The 21548-nt window shown below is 39.4% G+C and overlaps 1 protein-coding gene across 1 annotated transcript; it reads right to left on the bottom strand.

Annotated features, from left to right (window-relative positions):
* Positions 1-631: 631 nt before the first annotated feature.
* tspan17 (tetraspanin 17) lies at positions 632-20668 on the bottom strand. Its single transcript, XM_046406136.1, has 8 exons — positions 20065-20668; positions 11711-11761; positions 9315-9461; positions 8322-8492; positions 7699-7824; positions 7050-7097; positions 5441-5557; positions 632-5157 (listed from the first exon to the last, which is right to left on the bottom strand). The coding sequence occupies exons 1-8, from the start codon at positions 20149-20151 to the stop codon at positions 5092-5094; spliced, it is 813 nt and encodes a 270-aa protein (XP_046262092.1). The 5' UTR covers positions 20152-20668; the 3' UTR covers positions 632-5091.
* Positions 20669-21548: the final 880 nt, after the last annotated feature.

Raw genomic sequence — 21548 nt, 5'->3', positions numbered from 1 at the left:
GTTCCCAAAGAAACATTCCAAAATCTTCCCAGAAGATTGAAAACTGTTAAAGCTGCAAAGAGGGGACCAACTCCATATTGAAGTCCATATGTTTAGAATGGGATGTCATTAGACTCACTGCTGGTGCAACGGTCACATGTCCCAATACTTTTGTCTTAATACTGTATTTCTAATGTTCTTACTTTCTTACAGAATAAATGTATTTTTTTTTATTAGCATGTACCTTGGCCAACCTACTGTATTTGTATCACAATCAATCTTCCAAATGTTTATTTCAAATGTTGCCTTGAGTATTCCTTTCAAATGACTGTTTGCTGTAATAATACATATATAAAAACACTATGCATACTTTAATTATCATTTGGTGGTTTTTGGTCAAAAACATTGTGTTTTACAAATCCTATGTGTCATTTTTTGGATACCTAATGTGAAAACTAACCAGTAACCTCAGATGTCAAATAGAGTAAACATAGTGGAGTAAAAAGTACTAGGCCCACAGTCTCTCTCAAACGTGCTGAAGTAGAGATATTAAGCACTAGAAAATATCTTACTACAATTACATCAAGCTTAAATACAACAACTTGACTAAGTGTACATGGTCTCTTGAGTTAAAGAAAAAAAACCACTCCTGTTATCATAAATCTTTTAATATATGAAAGAGGCATATTTTAACACAATATACAGTGTAACAGACCATGTCCCACAGTTTTCATATACATCATTTCTTTACAAGGCTACCCACCTGTGTAGACCGGTCTAAACTGAAAGAACTTTAGACTGGTTTTGTTTGTTGTATTCTGCTGCAATCAACACACAACTAAAAACCAATGAAAGTGTAAGCACAACTGAGAAAAAAAAATATATCTCTAGATCATTAACTATTGTAGCCAAATTCTTCAACTGTATACAAATCTGTAATTTAAAATGCTTTGATGCTCCAGTCACGCCTGTGTCATTATCAAATGTCACGAGCTGGTATGGAAATGTCAGTCCTGCCAACTGTGATATTGCAGTTAATATTCCCAGAAACAAGTCAATTATGCTGCCTCTCTGCACTCGATGTGACCAGCCTCCGCCCACACTTTGGCCTTAAGTCTTGTTGATGTCTGATGTGCTGCTCATTTCCTATGCAACATCAGACATATCTCAAGTCATTAACAGACTGCAGCAAAAAGACTAAAAGAGAGATTATCAGTCATGATGACAGTCACTTTGTATTAAATGCATAAAGGAAAATAGTTCTGTTAAATCATTCATATATGCATAGGAAGGATACCAAAAGAACTTTTATATTGAATCACCAAAACCTGGATAGAGGTGATGATTTCCAGGTTATTTAGAAATCATCCACATTGTTTACAGCTACTGAAGAGAGAACCAAGACATTCTTTAAATGATTCAAATACTTTATGGCTGCGTATAACATTTCCATGAAGGTCTACACGTGCACACACAAACACACACAAATGGAATGCTCTGCTTTCATGCTTCACTAACCAATGAAAAAAAGTGTAAACTACACTTTAAAACATCATGAATGGCATCTCTTTATTTTGCATTTCTAAACTTGTCTTGTGCATAAGCGTCACAAGAATTTGTGAAATAGTTCTGTTTTATGGACTTACACAGCATAACTGAGGCTCCTCCTCTGGAATGATTTAACTGCCAACAGGGAAAGCAGAGATCAAAAGAGAGTTTCATGATGAAAGGCCATTTTGATTAAGGACAAAGCATAATAAGCCTGGTTTCCTCCCTGCCCCTTTCTCCTACATTAAAGGAATACCTAACCAGAACTACCCAAAGCTGTTAAAAAAGTCCAGAAAGTCACCTCTGTGGAGTCTGCATATTAAAGCTCTGCCACGATGCTACTACTGATTATTATGGCATTATTGTCCTTATTACCAAGGTGACTGTCTGATTATTGGCATATCCATCCAGACAGCGGTGGCTGCAAGAGAGAGCGAGAGGGAGGGGGAGAGAGAGACAGAGAGACAAGTGCTTTTGTTTAAGAGCTGCAGCAGAACTGACACCCATGGCCTCCATCTGCCTTCAGCCACAACCTCAGGATCACTCAAGAGGCATCGGCCCTCCATTTTATCATGTACAGCACGGAATCGTCTCGCATGCATAAGCAGATGTTTTGGTTTTTTTCCCTGAGGGGAAGGAGAGTCCTTGAGTAAACACTTCCAATAGAGGGTGACTTAAGAAAAAAAATGAAAACACTTCAAAGATGTGTTGAACTAATTAATCACACATCTGTTTCAACCCACTTTTCATAGTAGAAAGGTGGGGAGAGCAAAAAAAAAAAAAAAAAACCCCGCTGGTTTCATCCTGATCTTCTGGACTCAAGTGGGGAAGGTTGATTTAAAATAGTCAGTGAAATCAAAGGAGGCCCACAAGTATTTAGAATGAAAGGATGAAGAAATGAAATCACACAGCATCAGACAAAACTTGGCAAATGAGACTCTGCAAGAGCTGTGAGCTGTGTTTTATTCTAAATGTTTCCAAATTTTATCTGAACAGGAGGAAAAAAAAATTGTTTTTTCTCTCAAACAGCTTGAGGCTCTAACTAATTACACCTCAAGTGTTGAGATGAATGAGCTTCTCCTCGGCAAGCTCATCTATTTCAACCGAAAGAAGTCATTAAGATTCTGTCACTCCAGTGCAGATGTGTTGTGCTCCGCTGGATCTATTCTATTCAAGATCCTTAAATCAAATAAGTGTTGCTCTGTCTTCTGTTTCGCTTTTTTCCAACGAGCCCAGTGTTTAAAAATACATCAAAATGACAGGCTCTGAAACAGGTGCAGTCAGATCAGGTAGTGTTTCAAGAAGGGAGCGGGTGGGTGAAAGCAACATGTGACATGTTCGCACAGCAGGCGATCATAAGGTGCCGTTACTGAATGAGCTCATAGATATTCTAAAGACAGAGTCTGTGAGGCAGGAGAAGTTATGGTGTACTGTTCCTGGAATATTAATGATACCCATCTTCCAACTTGTGTGCACTGCAATTCAAAACATGTCTTTGTGTGTGTTTATATATATATAGACCTGTGTGTATGTACGGTCGAGTCAATCCCACCCAAATCCTGCCTGTGCTTTGCGTCTGAATGCCGAAAGCAGAAACAAAAGTAGTGGTTACATGTAGATTGCAGACAGAAACACAAAATAATATCAAGTGAATCAGGTCATAACACAAACTACATTCTGTGTGGATCATAGACTGGATGAAAAGTTGCCGAGGCAACTTATAGTGTTTTTATAAAGACCAACACGGGGCAACGCGAGCTGAGTACAAAGTGTAAACTTGAGAAAGAACAAAACATCAGAATATTCCCCTCAGCCTGGAAATAATATGGTAAACTGCTAAAATGAAATCTCGTGAGACTTGTTAGATTGGTTACTGCACTACATATCAGTAATCTATTCAAAGTTAAAGCAGCATTCATGTTATATTGAGGCTGTTGCTAATATCAAAAAGGAAACAGCACGTATTTACTTTTCTATTTTAAAAAAAACAGTCTAAACAAAAAAGACACAAAGACACAAGAGTGACTTAAAAGATAAAAGCTATACTTTTTCTTTGTTTTGTTTTTTTTTTTTGTTGTTTTTTTAAATTTCAACTGGCACTTCCCACATAAAAGAGACAATTAATTCACATTTTTGGCTAACTAAAAAATGCTATTTTGTTGCTATTTAAAATGAGAACTGCAGCCACACAAAACCTTGGCAGTTAGCTTGTGGCCAGTTGATATCATTTGGTCTGCATTAGGACTGCTAACAATGCCAGCAATAAGAAGCCATTTTGGAGAGGTAAAATAGGTGCCTGGTAAGACCAAACAATGAATCCTGAATAAAAATCTCTGGATGGACAGGAACTAAAGCATGAATTTAAAAAAAAAAAACATCCTTGAAAAGACAAATATTTATATTTCACTATGCAATGGACAAATCGTAAGACAAATGTGGAAACATAGGTCAGGTAAAAAGGCCCCAAACCAGCAACCCCATGTGCCTGAGGGATGCTCAGAGATAAATAATCTCAGCTATCATGAAACCCCTGTCCCTGAATAGCACAGACCTACAATCCAAACTACACCAGGCTGTTCCATATAATATAATATCCTTCAGTAAATCAACAGATAATACAATCACTGCAGGGTAAGCGGGGTGATTTTCGAGGAAGTGTCCCTGTTTTGACATAGACGGGGGAAAATAGATATGCTTTTAAATGGTGGCAGAAAGCATATATTTTCGGCCAGGCCCTGAGGTATTGTGGGGCAGGGTGCAGAAATTCCACGTAAAGAAACAAAAAAAATATCACTGGAAATTAATGGCACTTTATACATTTTGAGAGAGAATTTAAAATCTCTGGAAATGATTTGGAGCTGCAGATTTGACCAGCCAGTGCTGAGCCTTCCCAGTGGTCATAAATAGGACATGATGGAGAAAAATGACACGCAGAGGAACCAATGTGTCTGTTGGCTGGCCGGGCAGCTACCTGCTATCCGTTGCTGCAGGATGTGGGGATAAGCACGTTAAGAACAGGCAGTTTGCATGAGGAGATGTTCAACCCCTCACTGGGTGGGGAGAGGATCTGTAACAATGTAGTGCTTGACCTTAAAAAAAAAAAAGAGACTTATTATCCCTTTTCCTTTGTTATTTTTCCTCTTACTTAAATCCATGGCTTCCAATCTCCCAGTCAAAGGAAGTTCTTGTGCAACTTCGCCCCATAAATACACTTGTCCAAAGGATGTCCAAAAATCAGAGGAAACAGAGAAAAAAAAAAAAGAGAGAGAAAACTTCTAGTGTAGACAGGACAGTCCTCTGTAATTTGGATTAAAATCCCAGCTGAGTGGTAAACATAATGTTGACTGTTGGGTCACTGGGACATTGTTTTGCCCCTTTCAAGTGTTGCTGATGAACAAAGAAGTAAACCCTCTGTGTCCGCACGCGTGCTAAGTGTGAGATTGTGTACGTGCTGCTAGAACTGAATGTTCTTGGCTCTTCGTCCGCAGCAGTATGGGACAGTTTCTGTGCCGTGTTGACCGAGCTGGGCCTGAGGGGTGGGCATCCCTCACGTCACCTTTCCTGTCACCAGTTAGCTTTGACAGCTTTGACATCACTCACCAGGTTTTGAGCAAGACAGATCCCAAAAATCTGAAGAGTAAAACCACACAGGACTTTAAGTCAAAAAACACTTACACACAGAAAATGATATCAGAATACAGCATGCTAGTGGAAAAAAAAACAAAAAAAAACAACAGACTGCTATGTTGCAGGAGTTTTCTTGGTGTTACCTGCTGTCACCACTAGATGGCTGAGGTGACACAAAATCAGAGCCTAGCTATATTGATAGATTTGGGCAACATCTAATTTCAAATACACTGAGTTTCCTCATCTAAATGTTTGCAAAAAAGACAGTCAACAAACAAAGACTCACCTGTAAAAGTGCAATACCAACAAAGATACCGGCTACAATAATCAAGTTGTCTTGAAGCCACTTCTCAAACTGTCCCACACAGCCCTTGGTATAGATGTATTTTTGCCGGTCTAGCTCCTTTTCAAAAACAAAAACAGACCAAAGTAAATTAAAATGAAGAGTGAATATATTGTGTTTAACAGATAGCATTTTCCCAAGACTCTTTCACGACTCAGGAGGGCATGGGGAGTGTGTGATAGCTGAGTCACTCTTATGCTACAATCAGTCAGTGTCCGGACATGATGGAGAATATCACAGCAGGAACCCTGCTGGGACTGAACAAACAGGCAGAAGCTGTTTCCTGTTACCGGACAGATGGCTGTTTGTGTTTTAACATTCAGTCAATGATGTACGTGGTCTACTCAAAGACAGAAATAAAAAGGTGAAATTTAGAGCTGCAAAGACACCAGAGTGGGGCTGAGAATGGGTGTGAACAAGACTCTTTATAATGCTCTCTTTGTTACTCTTCAAGACAAGTCAACCAGGCAAACCCTTTGTTCTCTTGCAAAACCTGAAAGTTAGCTTTCAACCAATGAGAGATAAAGAGAGCATCCTTGGGAGCCAATAAAAAAGCAGGAAACAGTATGTTGTTCTAGCTGGGAACTTCCTCTGAAGCTATTTCAGCCATCTGTTTTTCTTGTGCTGCTGTCCTCCCCGGGTCTCCTGCTCTTCCTCTCTCCCAGCCTGCACTTCATACAAAAGCTGCTCAGAAAACTTGCTGCACATCACTGATAGTTTCAGAAAAAAAATGAATTCACACCAACTCAGTGGCAGGTGGTTTGCTGTATTGCAGTGTGCCTAGCAACAGCAATGCCTCTGACTGCAGTGCAGTGAGTTGTAACCACCACACCCACACACAGAGGAAAAGGGAACGGACTGGCATAACCCACTGAATCGCCAATTACAGAGTGTAGTAAGGCTGCTCTCTAGGCTATAACTGGAGCCTAATTATCCCCGTTAGAAGAACAATCTGTTATTAAGGCAAGAAGCACGCAGAGGAGCTTCTGTGCTATTTAACTCTATATGTGCTCTGCGTCTGATGTGCTGCTAACAGTTTTCTTTTTTTTTTTTTTTATCTGAAAGGAACATCTTTGACTTTAACAAGAAAACTAAGTAAAGATGCTATAAAATATAAATTTTATAGGTCCCATTTAAAGTTATTTTATTTCAACCACTAATCCCTTTTACTAGGGCTCTGAGCCAAGCGATCAAACCCAATACCAATGAGCTTGATTACAACTCCACCTTTAACAACAGCTTGGATTGTTTCAATCAAAAAGATTGCAGTCTGTCAGTCAACTCGCTCTCAGCAGTAATTCCACCCAGCAGCTTTGCGTCACTTTAACCACAAAGGCTGGCACTGGCTGTCAATCACGCTCTGCTCCTGCCGGAGACTGCACTGTGGATGGGAGCTGATTCCGTTTAACTGCTGTCATTATATCAGACTTTTTAGATTTACTTCACAAAGCATATTATTAATTTTCAGAGAGCCATGTCCTGAAAAATGGGGTGAGTTGTGGGGGAAGTACACAGAGGTCTAGAGATCTGCAAAAGTGGTGGAGATACAAACCCCTTGAAGCCGAACATCATAACCGCACTGTGTGTTGATGACATCCTCCTGCAAGAACAACACAAAAAGGTGAAACCCACTTCATTTCAACTACTGGTCACAGTGTTTGAGAAGTTGAATGAATGTTTAACTGTTTGTGTGACAAGAGCAGAGACAAATTAAGTGAGCACATTGGGAAGTAACTTTAAATCAAGTTATTGATAAACAATGGGCCAACTGAGAATGTCTGCAGAATAACAACTACGGGAATTGCTGGGCATTAGATACGTTATATGTCTGAAAAAGCCTAAAATATTTTTAGTGCTCTATCATGCCCATTTTCAATTACTTAAATCAGCTCTACAAGTATAAATTAATTAAAACAAAAACTGCCATTTTAAAACGACACTAACTTTCATTATCAGTTAATATGTTGATCATTTTCTCTAGCAATCATTTCATCTTTAAAAAAGCAGAAGAACAGAAATGGTCCTTATAATTTCCAGTCCCAGGAGACCTCTTCAATGTCTTGTTTGGTCTGACCAATGGTGCCAAGCCAAAAAGATATGCGATTAAATTAGTTGCCAATTAATCTCTATTGATCCACCGATGGTTACAGCAAGTGAATTCTGCACGATTAATCACGTAGTATGACTGCCGAACAACTCACTGCAGGATCTTTGACACAGCAGGAGAAGGGGACTCCACAGCGCTCGCGACTGGGGTTGAGCTCTGTGCAGTTGAAGTAGATGTTCAGGTTCCAGTCATCGGGTCCGTGAGCCCCACAGCACAACCACTGAGGCAGCAGCAGAACAACAGAAACTAAACAGTCAACATTGGTTAATGAACACACTGTATTTTCTCTGATCTGGTCAGAAAACGGCTCTTTAGAGCCTGGCTCAGGTCAGTTTGGGTGGGTAGCCACCTTACTGTGATGGTAGAGACTTCAGATAACGAGAAACAGCGGACCTAATCGCCTAACAGTACATTATGACAGAACCCAGTGTTTACACATGGGAGCCAATTATCTAAACTGTTTTGTTCACATAATTAGATAACCATTTGAGGAAAGCAATCTCACATTTCATCGACAATACAGTGGCTGACTCATTCTCCTCTCTGCCCAGATCTGGGCTGACTCAAGATCAGTGATCAGAGACTTGCGAAAATAACGGCATTTCCAAAGAGAGTGACTTCCTTCAGCCAAGAGCCATGAATCTTTCAATGAGGTTGAATTTTTTTTTTTTTTGACTGTTGGTGACATTTAATTTCAGTGAGCAGGTGTGAACTCACATATTCCTGGGCAAAATCAATGAGATTCTGTAAGTCGATGTCATCGCGGTACGCCTTGACATTATTGTTGATGAAGAAGTTGAGCTGGTCTTTGATCCAGTCCTTAAAGACAAAGGCAAGGATCCCCGCAGTCAGCTCCAAGAAGAAGATCAAACCCAGGAACACAGAGAACTAGAAAGCACATGATGTATACAGTAAACACACGTAAACACACAAACAGCAAACCATAAATCTGACACTTCAATTGGGGAATATGGACACACCAAAGAAAATCATGTTTTAACAAGAATCAGAACACTAAGAACATTTTTTCTAACATCTCTTGTTAAAAAAACTGAAGTAATGTCCCGGCCCTGGTTGAAGGGCCTGTCCTGATTTGCTGAGTTTGATCGTAGCAACAAAAACCGCAGTCTCACAGGTACAATTATATCATCCCTTTACAGTAAATGTAAGAGGAGAGGAGACGGGGCTAACGATAAATGCACAAAAGCCACATTAGCTCCTCACTCTGACGCCTGGCTTACAGCTCCTAATGGACATCGGCTGGGGTTAATAGCTACTCAGAATCACAGCCAGCAACAACGAGTTTGTTTCCATCAGCACATGTTGTTGTCAGTACAAATTAACCTAAATAAACCTCCCAAAATGGTGTTGTCATGACTTTGGGCTAAAAAGAAACCTCAGCTTTTTTACAGATCAAAAGACAAACGCAAGGAGTGTGGGTGAGGACAATATTACTTGGCACAGAGAAAATGTCTTGGTGGCTTATGGGGCATGGATTATTACTTTCTGAAGAAACAGGACTTGGTTTAGTGATGGCGATAACACATATCTGTGCCATGCTACCTCCCATAGCATTTGGCTTGGGTGAGTCACCCGTGTCAGCGACAGCTGCTGCACTGACAGCTTCAGCTATGGTGTGAACTACAGATTTAAGTGGGCGTGAAGTGGTTACAATCGTGTCTGTGCTCAGAAAGTCGGGAGTTGGCTTACAAATTTCAGCAGGAAGGTGTTCTCTCTGAGCGCTCCAATACAGCCAGCAAAGCCCAGGATGAACATCACCCCTCCTACAACGATGAAGAGCCACACGGGGTCAAAGCCCCCGAGGTCTGTGATGGATGACAGATTGGACAGCACTCCCTGCAAGAAAAGAATAAAAACAAAAGAGATTGCTTAAAATTGTGACTGGAATACTTCTTAAACAAATTTCTATTACAAGATCCCTGCAGAATATCTAACTCTAAAAAGAGCTTGTGAAGGAAAAAAAAATAGTCAAGAGGACATTTGGGGTTGCCCTGATTAGACATGCAGGAGTACAGCAGAAAAATCTATTAAAAGGTTATACTGTTATTTGATTAGAATGGTAGAGATGTCTGTCCACACTATAAAACAAGGAGGGGTGTCACAATTTCAATTTAAATAGCAATCGAAAAGAGCTTTGAATTTAAAATGTCAAACTCAAAACTCTCCCAGTATTTTTCTGAAAAAAAAGGTGTTTTATTCTATTTTGTTTTACAGAAATCTTTGTTTGATTTGTTTATGCAGAGGGTATACTTATGAGGAAAGAAGTGATAACACTGATCTTTTATTGATTTGTTTAGAAAAAGGGTTTACTTTGGACAGATTTGAAAATCTCAAACTTCATAACAAAATGAATTTCTGTCTTTCACTGTATATTGCTGAACACCAGTGGGACGATTTTGTATTGAGGCTGGATTCTCTATTTTCAGTGAATATTATTTGAACTTGTCAATCCCTAACCTGCAAAACAACCTGTGGATAAAGTCAAGCTGCAAAAGACCCCTCTCTTTTTAAAGAAGAATTTGAGAGTTTAAATGAAAGTTATCAGGTCATAAAATCAATGATCTGTTGATCTTTACAAATCCAGATAATAGTTCAGCAATAGCAAGCTGTCAGTGCTGGGAAAAAATAAACAAATACATAAAATCAAAAATCAAAACTCAAGAATCATGACTGTGCAGAATCGTCACACCCCTAATAAACATGCGAGTCTTATCAGAAGTTCAGCATGCATTCACAAACAGACATCTGTCCTTCCTCTGTTCATATCCTGCCCTCACAGCCCCGAGGCCACTGTGTGTCCAGCATGTTTTCCTGTCTGTCTCTGGTCTGCGTCATACCTCACACTGACAAATTTCTCAAACAGAAATTACACCTCGATGCCAAAGACAGGGCTCACTGGAACATGTGACGGGGTAGCACATTACAAGGAGGTGCACCTTGTGAACACATACCTATAATGTGTGTTCTGGTTCATTCTGTACGTGACATCTCACTGTTTTTCACACTATGCTGAAGCGATGCTACCAGCATTACGGTCTGCATGTGTGAGCAACTGCTCTCAATTCTGACATCCTGTTGTTTGCTTGTCACATATAGTGCACATGTCAAATCCTTGCAACTAAAGCCCACAAAAGCTCTCATATTGCTTAGGTTAAGCTCTGCACTGCACTGAGCTAAGAGACAACTACAGGACCGCGGCATAACTGAATTCTTGTGTTTTTATGGCATTGGTGCAGAATGAAGTGCCTTCACTTGAATTTAAGAATGAGGCAGTGAAACAATAAACTAGTCAGGCTGAACACAGCAAGTTAGAAATTATTCATTTGAGACCCAAAGTCACCACTATGCCTTTCCAGTACCTGCTATTCATCATTTGACCTAACCCCTTTAAATTATTCATGCTGTTCCACCAAGGTACTGCAGTGCAGGCCTATTTGCACAGAGTTCATGACCAGATGTTACTAATCAGTACATGCTTTCACGCTGGTGCAGCATTTACAGAACCAATTGGTACAACTTTAAGATAATTAATGAACAAATTGACTTTTAACTCTGTTGGAAGGAGTGTTAAACGTGGCTACAATCCATTATCCAGGTTAATGGCAGCATCCAACCTTTGTTGCTAGTATACTGTGGAAAATAAACAGTAACCAGTTCCCATGCAAATTTGAGACATTCATTATGTGGCGGGCAAAGACGCTGAATTCCTGGTGGTTCTGAGTTAAATGAGTTTGTAATTTTGTTTATGGTTCCTTTTTATTTTTAAATAGCTGTGCCCTTTTCTAGCTTCTGTTAAATTCTACATTTTTGAAAAAGCATTTTCAAATGAAATCACTTAAAATCTCACTTAAATTGCAGCAACAAACTTAATTTTCTAACACAACAAAGAAATGTTTACCATTATCTGTTTTTTAAGTGCTACAAAGCATTACAGGTCTCATCACTTCTTTCAAAAGCTCTGTTTTCATCTAACCTCTCCCCTGCCCATTGGACTTCCAGCTTATTCCCGCCAGAATATGGAAGGGGAACTTGAGATATGGTGTTGCAAAGATGATGTGTGTTTGTGTGCATGTGTTTATACTTACCTTCTCCGCCCATGCCCACAGGCCTATGCTCAGGAATGCTGCTCCTAGTAACTGTAAAACAAAGTGCAGAGGAGAGACTTTGCTGTAAGACGGAAAGCAACAATGAAACAATGGAGAAACACTGGAGACTTAATAAGTATCAATTAAGGGTAGATGCCAAATAAATGACAAATATATTAAACATTTAACACTCAAAACCTTTTATCAAGAATGTGTGGGTGTGATGTGATCACATTTGATTCATGGTGGCGTCTCTGGCAACATTTAACCCAACAACTGCCTTCACATGTTAAACCAGTGATCATAGCCTCACCCACATCAAGTATGTGAGAAGAGCACAGTCAAAACACAAATACAGAAATCTACACAAACAGAATTAATCTAAAGCCAACAACTGTGCATTTAATTGAGAGAATTGACTTTTAGAGACTTTAAACTAAACCAATTTCTCATATGTCCTTTAACTTGCTGTGGACAGAGTGCATAATTAAATCTGCTGGTTAGAGTTATTACGCTGGGCTGTTTAAGAGCCTGGAAGATCCGATATGCTTAGAGTTAAGGAAAATCCCTCAGGTATTAGCCTCTCGTCTCATGAAGGATGTATGTAGGGCTCACAGTTTAAAACATGCCCAAAAAAAATTGAGTGGCTGAGTGAACCACGGTGCTGAGCCATCAGATGTAAAAATACAATATTTAACAAAACAAGTACCGTACATAATGGAGATGCAGTTCATCTTTCTGTGTAGTGTGTGTAAGTTTTACTCCTATAATGTTATTTTCTAATCAACCACTTAGCATGTAAAAAATGTCATTCCTAAGAGATTTGGAATGGGAATGAACTTAACTGAGGCATACCATAATGGCAGAGCCTGAAATATAACAGCTCCACTGAATCTGGGATAAATCGAGTGAAGCAGGCAAATTGGTGGCAATCCATCAGCACACAGAACAATACTAACGAATGTGACAACATGCCAAAACAACAACACTGACGAGTTGGCCTGGCGGTTACATAAACACCTGTGGCAAAGGGTGTGGAGCCTTCAGGGTCAAGGTAAGCAAGTGGAGATCACATAGAAGAGATTAGACTGACTGAGTGAAAGCATTAAACCATTTAGTAGCCTCTGACTCTAAATAATCCACATAGATTAAAAAAAAAAACTGACAAAGAAAACCACTTTCGATGTACAGCATTGAAACTACTATTACACAACTCCAGCTAAAGTAAAAGTAGTGGTTCCTTGGATACTACAGATAAACACCAACAGTGAACACTTAAAGGCCCTTGGTGCAGGATTTAGGGGCAGAAATGTAACATAATATTGTTCAACTAAGAAATCTCCATGTTAGGTACAGTAGCCCAGAACCCTGGATCTTCATAGGGCCTTTCACATTTTTCACGATTTTAGTGGTCGCTGTAGGGGAGGGTGAGAGTAAAGGTGTTCAACTGGGTGCAATCTTCCACCACTCGATGCAACTAAATCCTACACACTGGATGTTTAAATCGTGGTTAATTGGTTGAGAAAATCTGCAAAGGCTGCCAATGTTTCCTTGATTGTTAACTGTGCTATCAAGATTAGCTTCAGACAGGCTTTATTATTGTTAGAATGCTGAAAAACAGTTAGTTCATGCTCCATTGAATCACAAGGTAAACAGAAACTTTAACGTGGAAATGAGAGGGACTCTTGCTGGAATTCCTGTGAAGACTTTTTAATATCTGAATTTGAAAAAGGGAAAAAACACTTCTGCATGTTAATCTCTGTGGCATTGTGTTGTTTTGCCAATAGTTTTAGCATTTTTGGCATATACTCAATTGAAAACAATACAAAGACAATTGTATTTTACCTCAACTTAACTAATTTTTGTAAATATATGCTTATTCTGAATTTGACAATCATTTGCACATTCAGTATTCAATTACGTTTTACACAGTCTTCCAACAGTTTTACAATCGTGGCTGTGTGCTACTCATACAGTGCGACATTTTGGCTGCCAATTTCCGACTCCTCCTCCCTTTACAATTCAGGTCCTGGAGCTTTTTAAGGACACAGCCCATGGAAAAGTGTCCTTGATAGAACCTGAAGGCCAAATTGAACCTGCACCTTCTTTCCAAATGAGATGATCCAGCTGCACAGCGCCCAAAGTGAATGTTGAATTAAAGCAACCCACTAAGTTTAAAATCCCCAGAGGTCATCATTGGAGAATTGCCCTAAAACAGGGAACAAAGTGGCAAAGTGGAACACCTGATACTAAGCAGTAAACGCCGAACATGACTGGTATAAAAACTTAATAATCATCAACTCCCATCCCTAACATGAGACATCAAATGTTAAAAGGAGGACAATTTGCTGCCTCTATCAGTAAGGATGCAATGCCCTTATCAGCAGCAGTCCCACTAAGGATGTTCCACTAACGTCGCTTATTGATGTAGGCTTTACAGGTATACATCTTCTGAAGAGCGCCATCTGCTAATGAATGCCTGCCCTCGAACACACCGGCATCACATTCGTTCCCACTGCTCTGTTCTCAACAGATGAAATGAAAAGTTGAAATGAAATGAAATGATGAAAGTTGATGACACTTTGTTAAATAAAATCCTGCTAACAAAGAAGCTTGCACTTCTCTAACTAGAGTTAATATATACCATCATCTAAACTTATCAGAATTAGCCAGATTTGTTTAGGAATGACTTGCACTTGAGTGAGAAAAACAATCAGAAAAAAGTGCTGTCTTTTAGTGCTTCAAGAATTTGGGGGGGCAAACCACATTTTTCTGGAGATACCAGAAATGCATCATTTAGCGGACAAGAGCAAAGAATCCATCCTGGCTGGTGTCATGTGTTATGCTGGTTATCATGCAGTATTCCATGTGAATTATAGGATCTTAAAATAAAAATACAACTACTTCTGGCTCACTGCTTGCATCAATTACAGGATGCCCATTCTCATACCCTCTCTTCCCATCTCTACTCTGAATTATCCAGTAACAGAGAATGAAAAAAATGCCTCTTCACTCTGGTGCTGTCAGACACCAGAAAAATACCCCAGTTATATGGACAATTTTATTATTATTTCCAGTCAAAAGTACTTCAATGCACTCCATGCTGCATTTCCCCTTACCACAGTTTAAGGCGCCCTCAAAGGCAACATTAAGTGAGATAGCTATGAGGTATCCATGCCGAGTGCCCTGTAGGGCTGCTCAATAAATCATTTCGACATCAGCAAAGCTCTGTGCCCATGCGCAATGGTCACATTGCGGGACATGCAAAGTCAAGTACGGCAAATTAACTCAAACTACAATGTCATGTTACAACTTGCCGCTTGACACAAAAGGAAAGCTCACAAAGTTTCCATGTTTATTCAATTCTACCATCTTTTAAGTCTGTTTATCTTCCACCACAACAATTAAGCACAAAGTGATATTGTTAGAAATAACAAACTACATACAAATAAAACTTGTTGTGACCACAAGTCCATTTGTAAAGATTATTAAGAAACGTGCAGTTTTTCCAAACCTCTCTCCAAGTGTCAAAAATGTGAAACCAAAAATGGAGATTGCAAAAAGATATTTATTTTAATGTCAGTTTTTCCCCAATATCATGCAGGCCTGTTATTTTGCCTTATTATTTCTGAAGATTTTTCTCGGTCAGTGGATACTTAAAATGTAATTTAGCTACTTAAACTTATCTATAGTATACACTGCAATTGAGTGGAGAGTACAAAATGCTGATCATGTGAATTTAAATCTAAAATTCCAGATGAACAGAATTTCATTTATTTTTGATCTCACTACAGAGACCTGACCAACTGCTACCATGGTATCACCAAGTTGTACTGTGAAGTATCTGTCATTGGTTAAACCCAGCACACTATCTAGGCCTGTAAGCATATTCTGTAAGCACATTATGTGATTGTTTTTTTAAAACCTTATCTGCAAAACAAACTTCCCTTGTGGGACAATTAGATTTGGAATTGAAGTGAATTTGACTGAATCAGTACACTGAAACTGAACTGAATCTGCCTTTGTACAGTGCTTGGGTTATTTCCTTTTATCTAACTTTTCCTACCACCGTTTAATGTGGGCAGCCAGAGTCAAATTCAGGTCAGTCGGTGCCACTGAAACACACTACCTGCGTTAAACTCTGTCAGTGTCACCCTGAGACGAAACTGTTCCCCAGGTAATCAGTGCTTTTTAATGAGCAGTAGATAAAAAATAAGTGGAAATTAGACATAAAATGCTGATTTTACGATAATAAACAATAAAACCAAGAAAAACTCGGTATTATGTCCTTGATCGCGCTTAGTTTATATCTCTTATCTTCTGTTTCTGTTTTCATTTTAAAGGCCCCTCAGCATGTTTCTCATCTGCTCTGATAAGCAATGTAGTTCCTTTTCTTCGGTATCTTTATTTTTTTAGCCTCCTGCTTTTATCACTGTACTTCCATATTCCATCACTGTACAAACAAACAAAGTCTGGAACAAGATGTCTTTGCATCCACCTCATTATTGAAATCAGGCTGTCCAGGTTATTTCTCTGTCAAGCGCAGCCATAAGACGTGTGCCCCAGAGCGAGGGGTTCCTCTGCTTGTGAAGAGAGAGAGATTATCAACACTTGAGAGGACGCCTCCATAAGCCAGCTGATCCCATTAACCTCAACTAACTAGCAAACCAAGGCCCAGACTGCCTGGACACAGAAGTACACACACAAATGCACAGGGTATAGACTTATTCATGTGTGACTGACCTTTCAATGACTAGCCAAAAAGCTGAATTGAAAATGTGGCCTGCTACGTCATCACCAACAGCTCATCTGCTTCTGCAGCAAGGAAACACACGAATTTTCCATTCAGACTTCACTACTCTTGATACTGCAAATTCAGTGTATCAAACTGGTAGATGAATTACAACAGCATGTAACTTAAGCACGTTTCAGGGCTGAAATGTATCTGACTGGAATCGACAATGAGCACTACAGACTGGGGCTATAATCAAGAGAAGGTTAGGTCCTGTTCAAAGCTATTATCCTCTGTCCAGGTATATCCAGATATTGTGTAGAGTCACCTGAGACAGACTGCAGTTGACAAGAGTATCATAATAGAAATCAGAATGAATCACAAAAGAAAAATCCCTGTGTGTGGTTTTTTTTGCCTCTTTGTGCACATCTGATTTTTATCAGTGGGAAACAGCAAATGCAACTAAATGGCAAAACATACACACTTGTCCTCAGACGTGGTAGTCGGAAAAGTGTCGTTGTTTGACATCATTCGTGTTTTAGGAGGTTTATCATGATACACACTAGGGGGTGCAGCCTACATTTCCCTCAGCGCACCAGTCAAGTTACAGGTTATATCCATGTCTGTTCAAACTCATATACGCAGAGACTTTGAAGGAGCTTATTAAAACGTTACAAGTGTAGTTCATGACAAAATGGTTAGTTATCTATACAGTCACCACGGTAATTTCAAGGAACCCAAGATGAGGTGTCACTAATTCAGTGTCTGAAAAAATGTGAAACACGGTCACAATCTCCACTTCTGTAGCACATTATGATGTCACACTGAAACTGACCTTTGACCTTTTTGGACTGTAAAAAAACATCACTTCATCATTTTATCCTTCAAGATATTTTCTATATAATTGTGCCATAATTAACCGATGAGTTCTTGGGACTAAATGTGTTTTGTGAGACCACAGTGACCTTCACCTTTCAAAAACTGAATCTGTACTTTCAAGGCTACTAACAAAATTCGGCAATACTACAAAATCTAAAGCTGAAATGTCCCTGAACAACAACACTTTAAGCCAGGCACTGACAACTTCATTAATGTCTAATAATAATGTTGTAGATAAACTAGTTGGATAAGCTGTAGTTGGAGTTAACCTGAGGTCATTTTTGGTATTTCCAAACACTCAGTGTCAACACACAAACAGCCACTGACTCAGTCCGAATTTCCTCATCAACATGCTACTTAATATGCTATAATAGTTCATGAAATTTTTAGTATGTCTAACACTTAAGCATAGAACCAATAATACGTGAATGCATACTATTTACAGGAAAACATTACTGTTGGGAAGAACTGTGGGAGAGACAACAACATAACAGAAAGCTAATGCTGCCTAATACTGCTTGTTATTAATGAGAAATGTGTGATGCGTTCATACCTGGTTCTTTACAGGTGTGATGTGTTCACCAAACAGGATTTTGGTTACCATTAAAAGGCTTTGGTGCAGCACCCAAGCTGTTCTGGGCACCACCTAAGCCGAATGGATGTAAAATCAATGTGCAGTGCATCAAAACTAATTAAATGATCCTCAGCTAGTTAGTTGGTCCACAGTGAAATTCTTTAGCAAATCTTCAAGCTTTCTGGCTGTTGTTTATTCGTTATTTGCTCTAGCCTTCCTAAATTTTTGTTCATGGATATGGCTATAACAATGGTCCAAAATGATGTGAAATTGTGCGTGCACACACACTTGGAGCTGAAGCTGGCTAATAACACACAGTCTGCCACAATCACCTCAGCAACTTGGTTACAGCTTAACAAGCTCTTAATTACAGCATGCAGAGCTTCCAAACATTTCAGCAGCTCAAGCAGAAAATATGATTAATTAAGTGGATGTGAAGACTGCTTCTATTGTTAGAACGAGAGAAGGTATGTTGTTCTTGGGTGAGAATGTTTGGCTGTCAACAGCAAGCTTGGGTGCTGGAAGGGCTGAGGCAGAAAAGAAGGCACTAGGCTTTATTGTTCCATTTTGTTCACAATATTTAGGGCTTTACAAGCATTTTGTCTCAATTTAGGCAGCATTTTCAAGCCTGACAAGATCACTATAGGAAAGACAAATGGGTTGATTTGTGGAGAATAAACCCCATCTCTCTCTATTTTGGCAATGCACTGGCTTGTCTGTCAAATCCAGTTTCACAGCACACAGACAACACAAGAACATCTTCTAGTGATTATTAACGGAAACAGCCAGCGAGCTGGAACTTGTTCCACAGTTTCATAAAGGGCTCAGACAGAGCACTGTTAGCTTGGCTTGAGTGTCAAACAGTCTGAGAAGGCACATTATGAATCAGACACAACACTATAGCCCTATGACTCAATATTTCCCGGTTGATTGCTCAGTCCAAATGAATTGCAGCTTACTTTTTGTTTGTGAAATACTACATTTTGTGTATTATTACTTTGAAGACACAGTGTTGAAGAATGAAGAACTGGTGTTGAAAGGAGTAGGGATAGGAAGGGATGCAGTTGCATGCGGATGCCATGTGCCTGATGACTGTGTCAGAACAAACATATGAGGGCAGAAAACACAGAATCACACCCGGTCCCCCCCTTATGTCTTTGTTATCACCATCCCTCTTTGTGCGTTTGTGGGTGTGTGAGTGAGAGAAACAATGCTGTCCTGCAGAGTCTGGGCACTATAATGGTACAGGGGGTGAAAAGAGTGCTTGAAAAGAGGAGGGCAGAGTGGTATTCAGGCCCGTGTGGCCTTTCTCCTTGCAACAGTGTGTGGGAAGACCCTCCAGGGCACACAGACACGCCATTCCTTCACCCACAGACATTATAATCTACCAGCCGCACAGACGGGTAAGGAGGGAGGGGTGAAGCAGGCTGAACAGAGGAACTTTTCAGACTGAAGAGGGATAAGAATGGATGGGGGCGTTGTAAAGGAGATGTGGGCTCACTAACCACTGGCCTAACAATACAGACGAGACTGCCATTTCTCAAACTCAAACACAATGGTACCAATCCTCACTATCAACACAGAGTAGGGAAAGAAACGAACATCAGTCATGATTTTTATCTGCAGTTTGCATCGCTACCCGATACTTTTACAGACAATCAGGTGCTTTTACTCTTCGACAGTGAATTTACTTAGCCAATAAAGTATTTCAAGTGACTGATAATTTAATATAGGTTAAATTTTAATATAAAGTCAAGACAAGAATGTTAACTTTGTTTGTTAAGTTTATAAACTTAACTATAGCACATCAGATTCCTGTCCCACGCGAGGATTTACTCATGTTGTAACGTTACGTTCTCTAGGATAAACAAGCTAATCTGTTATGCAAATTGCCACACACAAACAACAACAACCACCAACCCAAAAACACTATATGGCAGGAGGAAAAATGCAATACTTTTAGTGGTCCAGTCAACTAACTTAAATTACCATACCGAAGAGAGGTCAATGATCTTTAAGGTTTAAATTCGCCATTTAAATTCGACATTAAAGGTGCTAACGTCAAGCTAACTTTACAGAATTATTCATCTAAGGAGTTTTTGAGTAAGCAACATTAACTTTCTTCTGATGATATCGAGAGGCAAACGGTACAAGTCTGAATTCACTTACCCAGAATAAAATGTTGAATCCAAATAAGAAGTATTTCACGCAGCAGCTGACTTCTGCTCCTTTAAAATGATGGTGTTTTCTACTCATTCTTCCAAGGATGGTGGTGGCTAACTGGCAAGCTAGGCAACTACTAAAGCTGGTACTTGAAAAGCTTAGCAAAAACTGCTGTTCTTGAACTACTGAAGCCAAAGTTAGCTGGCTCCATCAGCTACACAACGCCAACTTTACTCGCTGGACAGTATTAAGTAAATCAAACATATGCGGCTAATTGTCTTTCCCCCGAATTAACCTTTAGCTTGCTAGGCCAGCTAGCTCACAACTTCTACGGTTAGCATTAGCAGCTAACAACAACAAATCCTGGGGCACTCAGGCACATTCATCTGCAGTTCAGCCGATTATCAAGTTGTCTGGCGCTGATTTCGTAGCGCACATCGGGAGACAGAGTTAAAGCTAATGAACTATAAGCTACCCGAACGTCTCCTGGATTATCTCTATTGCCGCATCGTCGCTTGAAATTTTCATCTTTGTTGTTTTGTGATGTAAAACAAGCCCCTGCTGTCAAACGAAGAAACTACTACACTGGCTTTCGCCCTTTTCACCTCAAGAGCGGCCTCTTGTGTCTCAATAAAGGTTTTCACTTACTGGATGGACATCAATAGGAGACATAGCTAAAATATGCAGCAGGGAAATTTTTAGCTATTTGTTTGTAATTTAATTCATATAAAAATGAAGGAAAAAAATGATCATGCGGTTTTTTATTTACATGGTTCACAGACAACATTGTTCGCCACTGTTCTTCCCATCTACAGCAAATGAGTAATATTTAACAATATAACAATTTTCAAATTTGTTAAATAAATAAACAAATAAATACAAGAAAGGATATGCAAGGAAAATTGTTCAGTCTGTGAAGGAAGGCTCCCAAACCTACTGTGCAGCTGCTCACTGTATGCCACCTTATTTACAGGTCTTATGCAAACATTTAATTTAAATTAATAACAAATAATTAAGTTTAATGATACATGCTATATGTCTACAAAGTGGCTCTGCCATAATTGCAATCATTGTAACGATGGCATGTAATAAGTAAAGATTCAGATGACCAGGAGACTGTATACTGCTCACACTATTGTGAAAGAAAATGAAAGGTTAGTGTAAGCATAATCTATGTCATGACACTGATACTGGTTTTATTGAGTTTATTGAGGATTGTTTCACAATACAAATCTCACTTAGCAGAAAAAACACATGTTTAATTCTAACATTAAAGTGAAACTGTTTCTCATTTCCACAGTTTAATCCACAGCATTTTCATTCAGGACAAATTGCCTGATTTCAGTACTGTGATAAATTCTTGGAAAGAAAAAACATACAGACTGTATTTGACATATTTATTTTGAGAAACAGTTCCATGTTCACAATCAGTTCACTCACTGTTGATTCATTTGAACTTCTGTCTGGAGTCCTACAGATGGCAGTCTATG

The sequence above is a fragment of the Scatophagus argus genome, chromosome 12 (assembly GCF_020382885.2).
Source record: "Scatophagus argus isolate fScaArg1 chromosome 12, fScaArg1.pri, whole genome shotgun sequence".
NCBI classification, from domain to species: domain Eukaryota; kingdom Metazoa; phylum Chordata; class Actinopteri; family Scatophagidae; genus Scatophagus; species Scatophagus argus.
The sequence above is the reverse complement of the archived record's forward strand: the minus strand, read 5'-3'. Positions and strand labels throughout refer to the sequence as shown.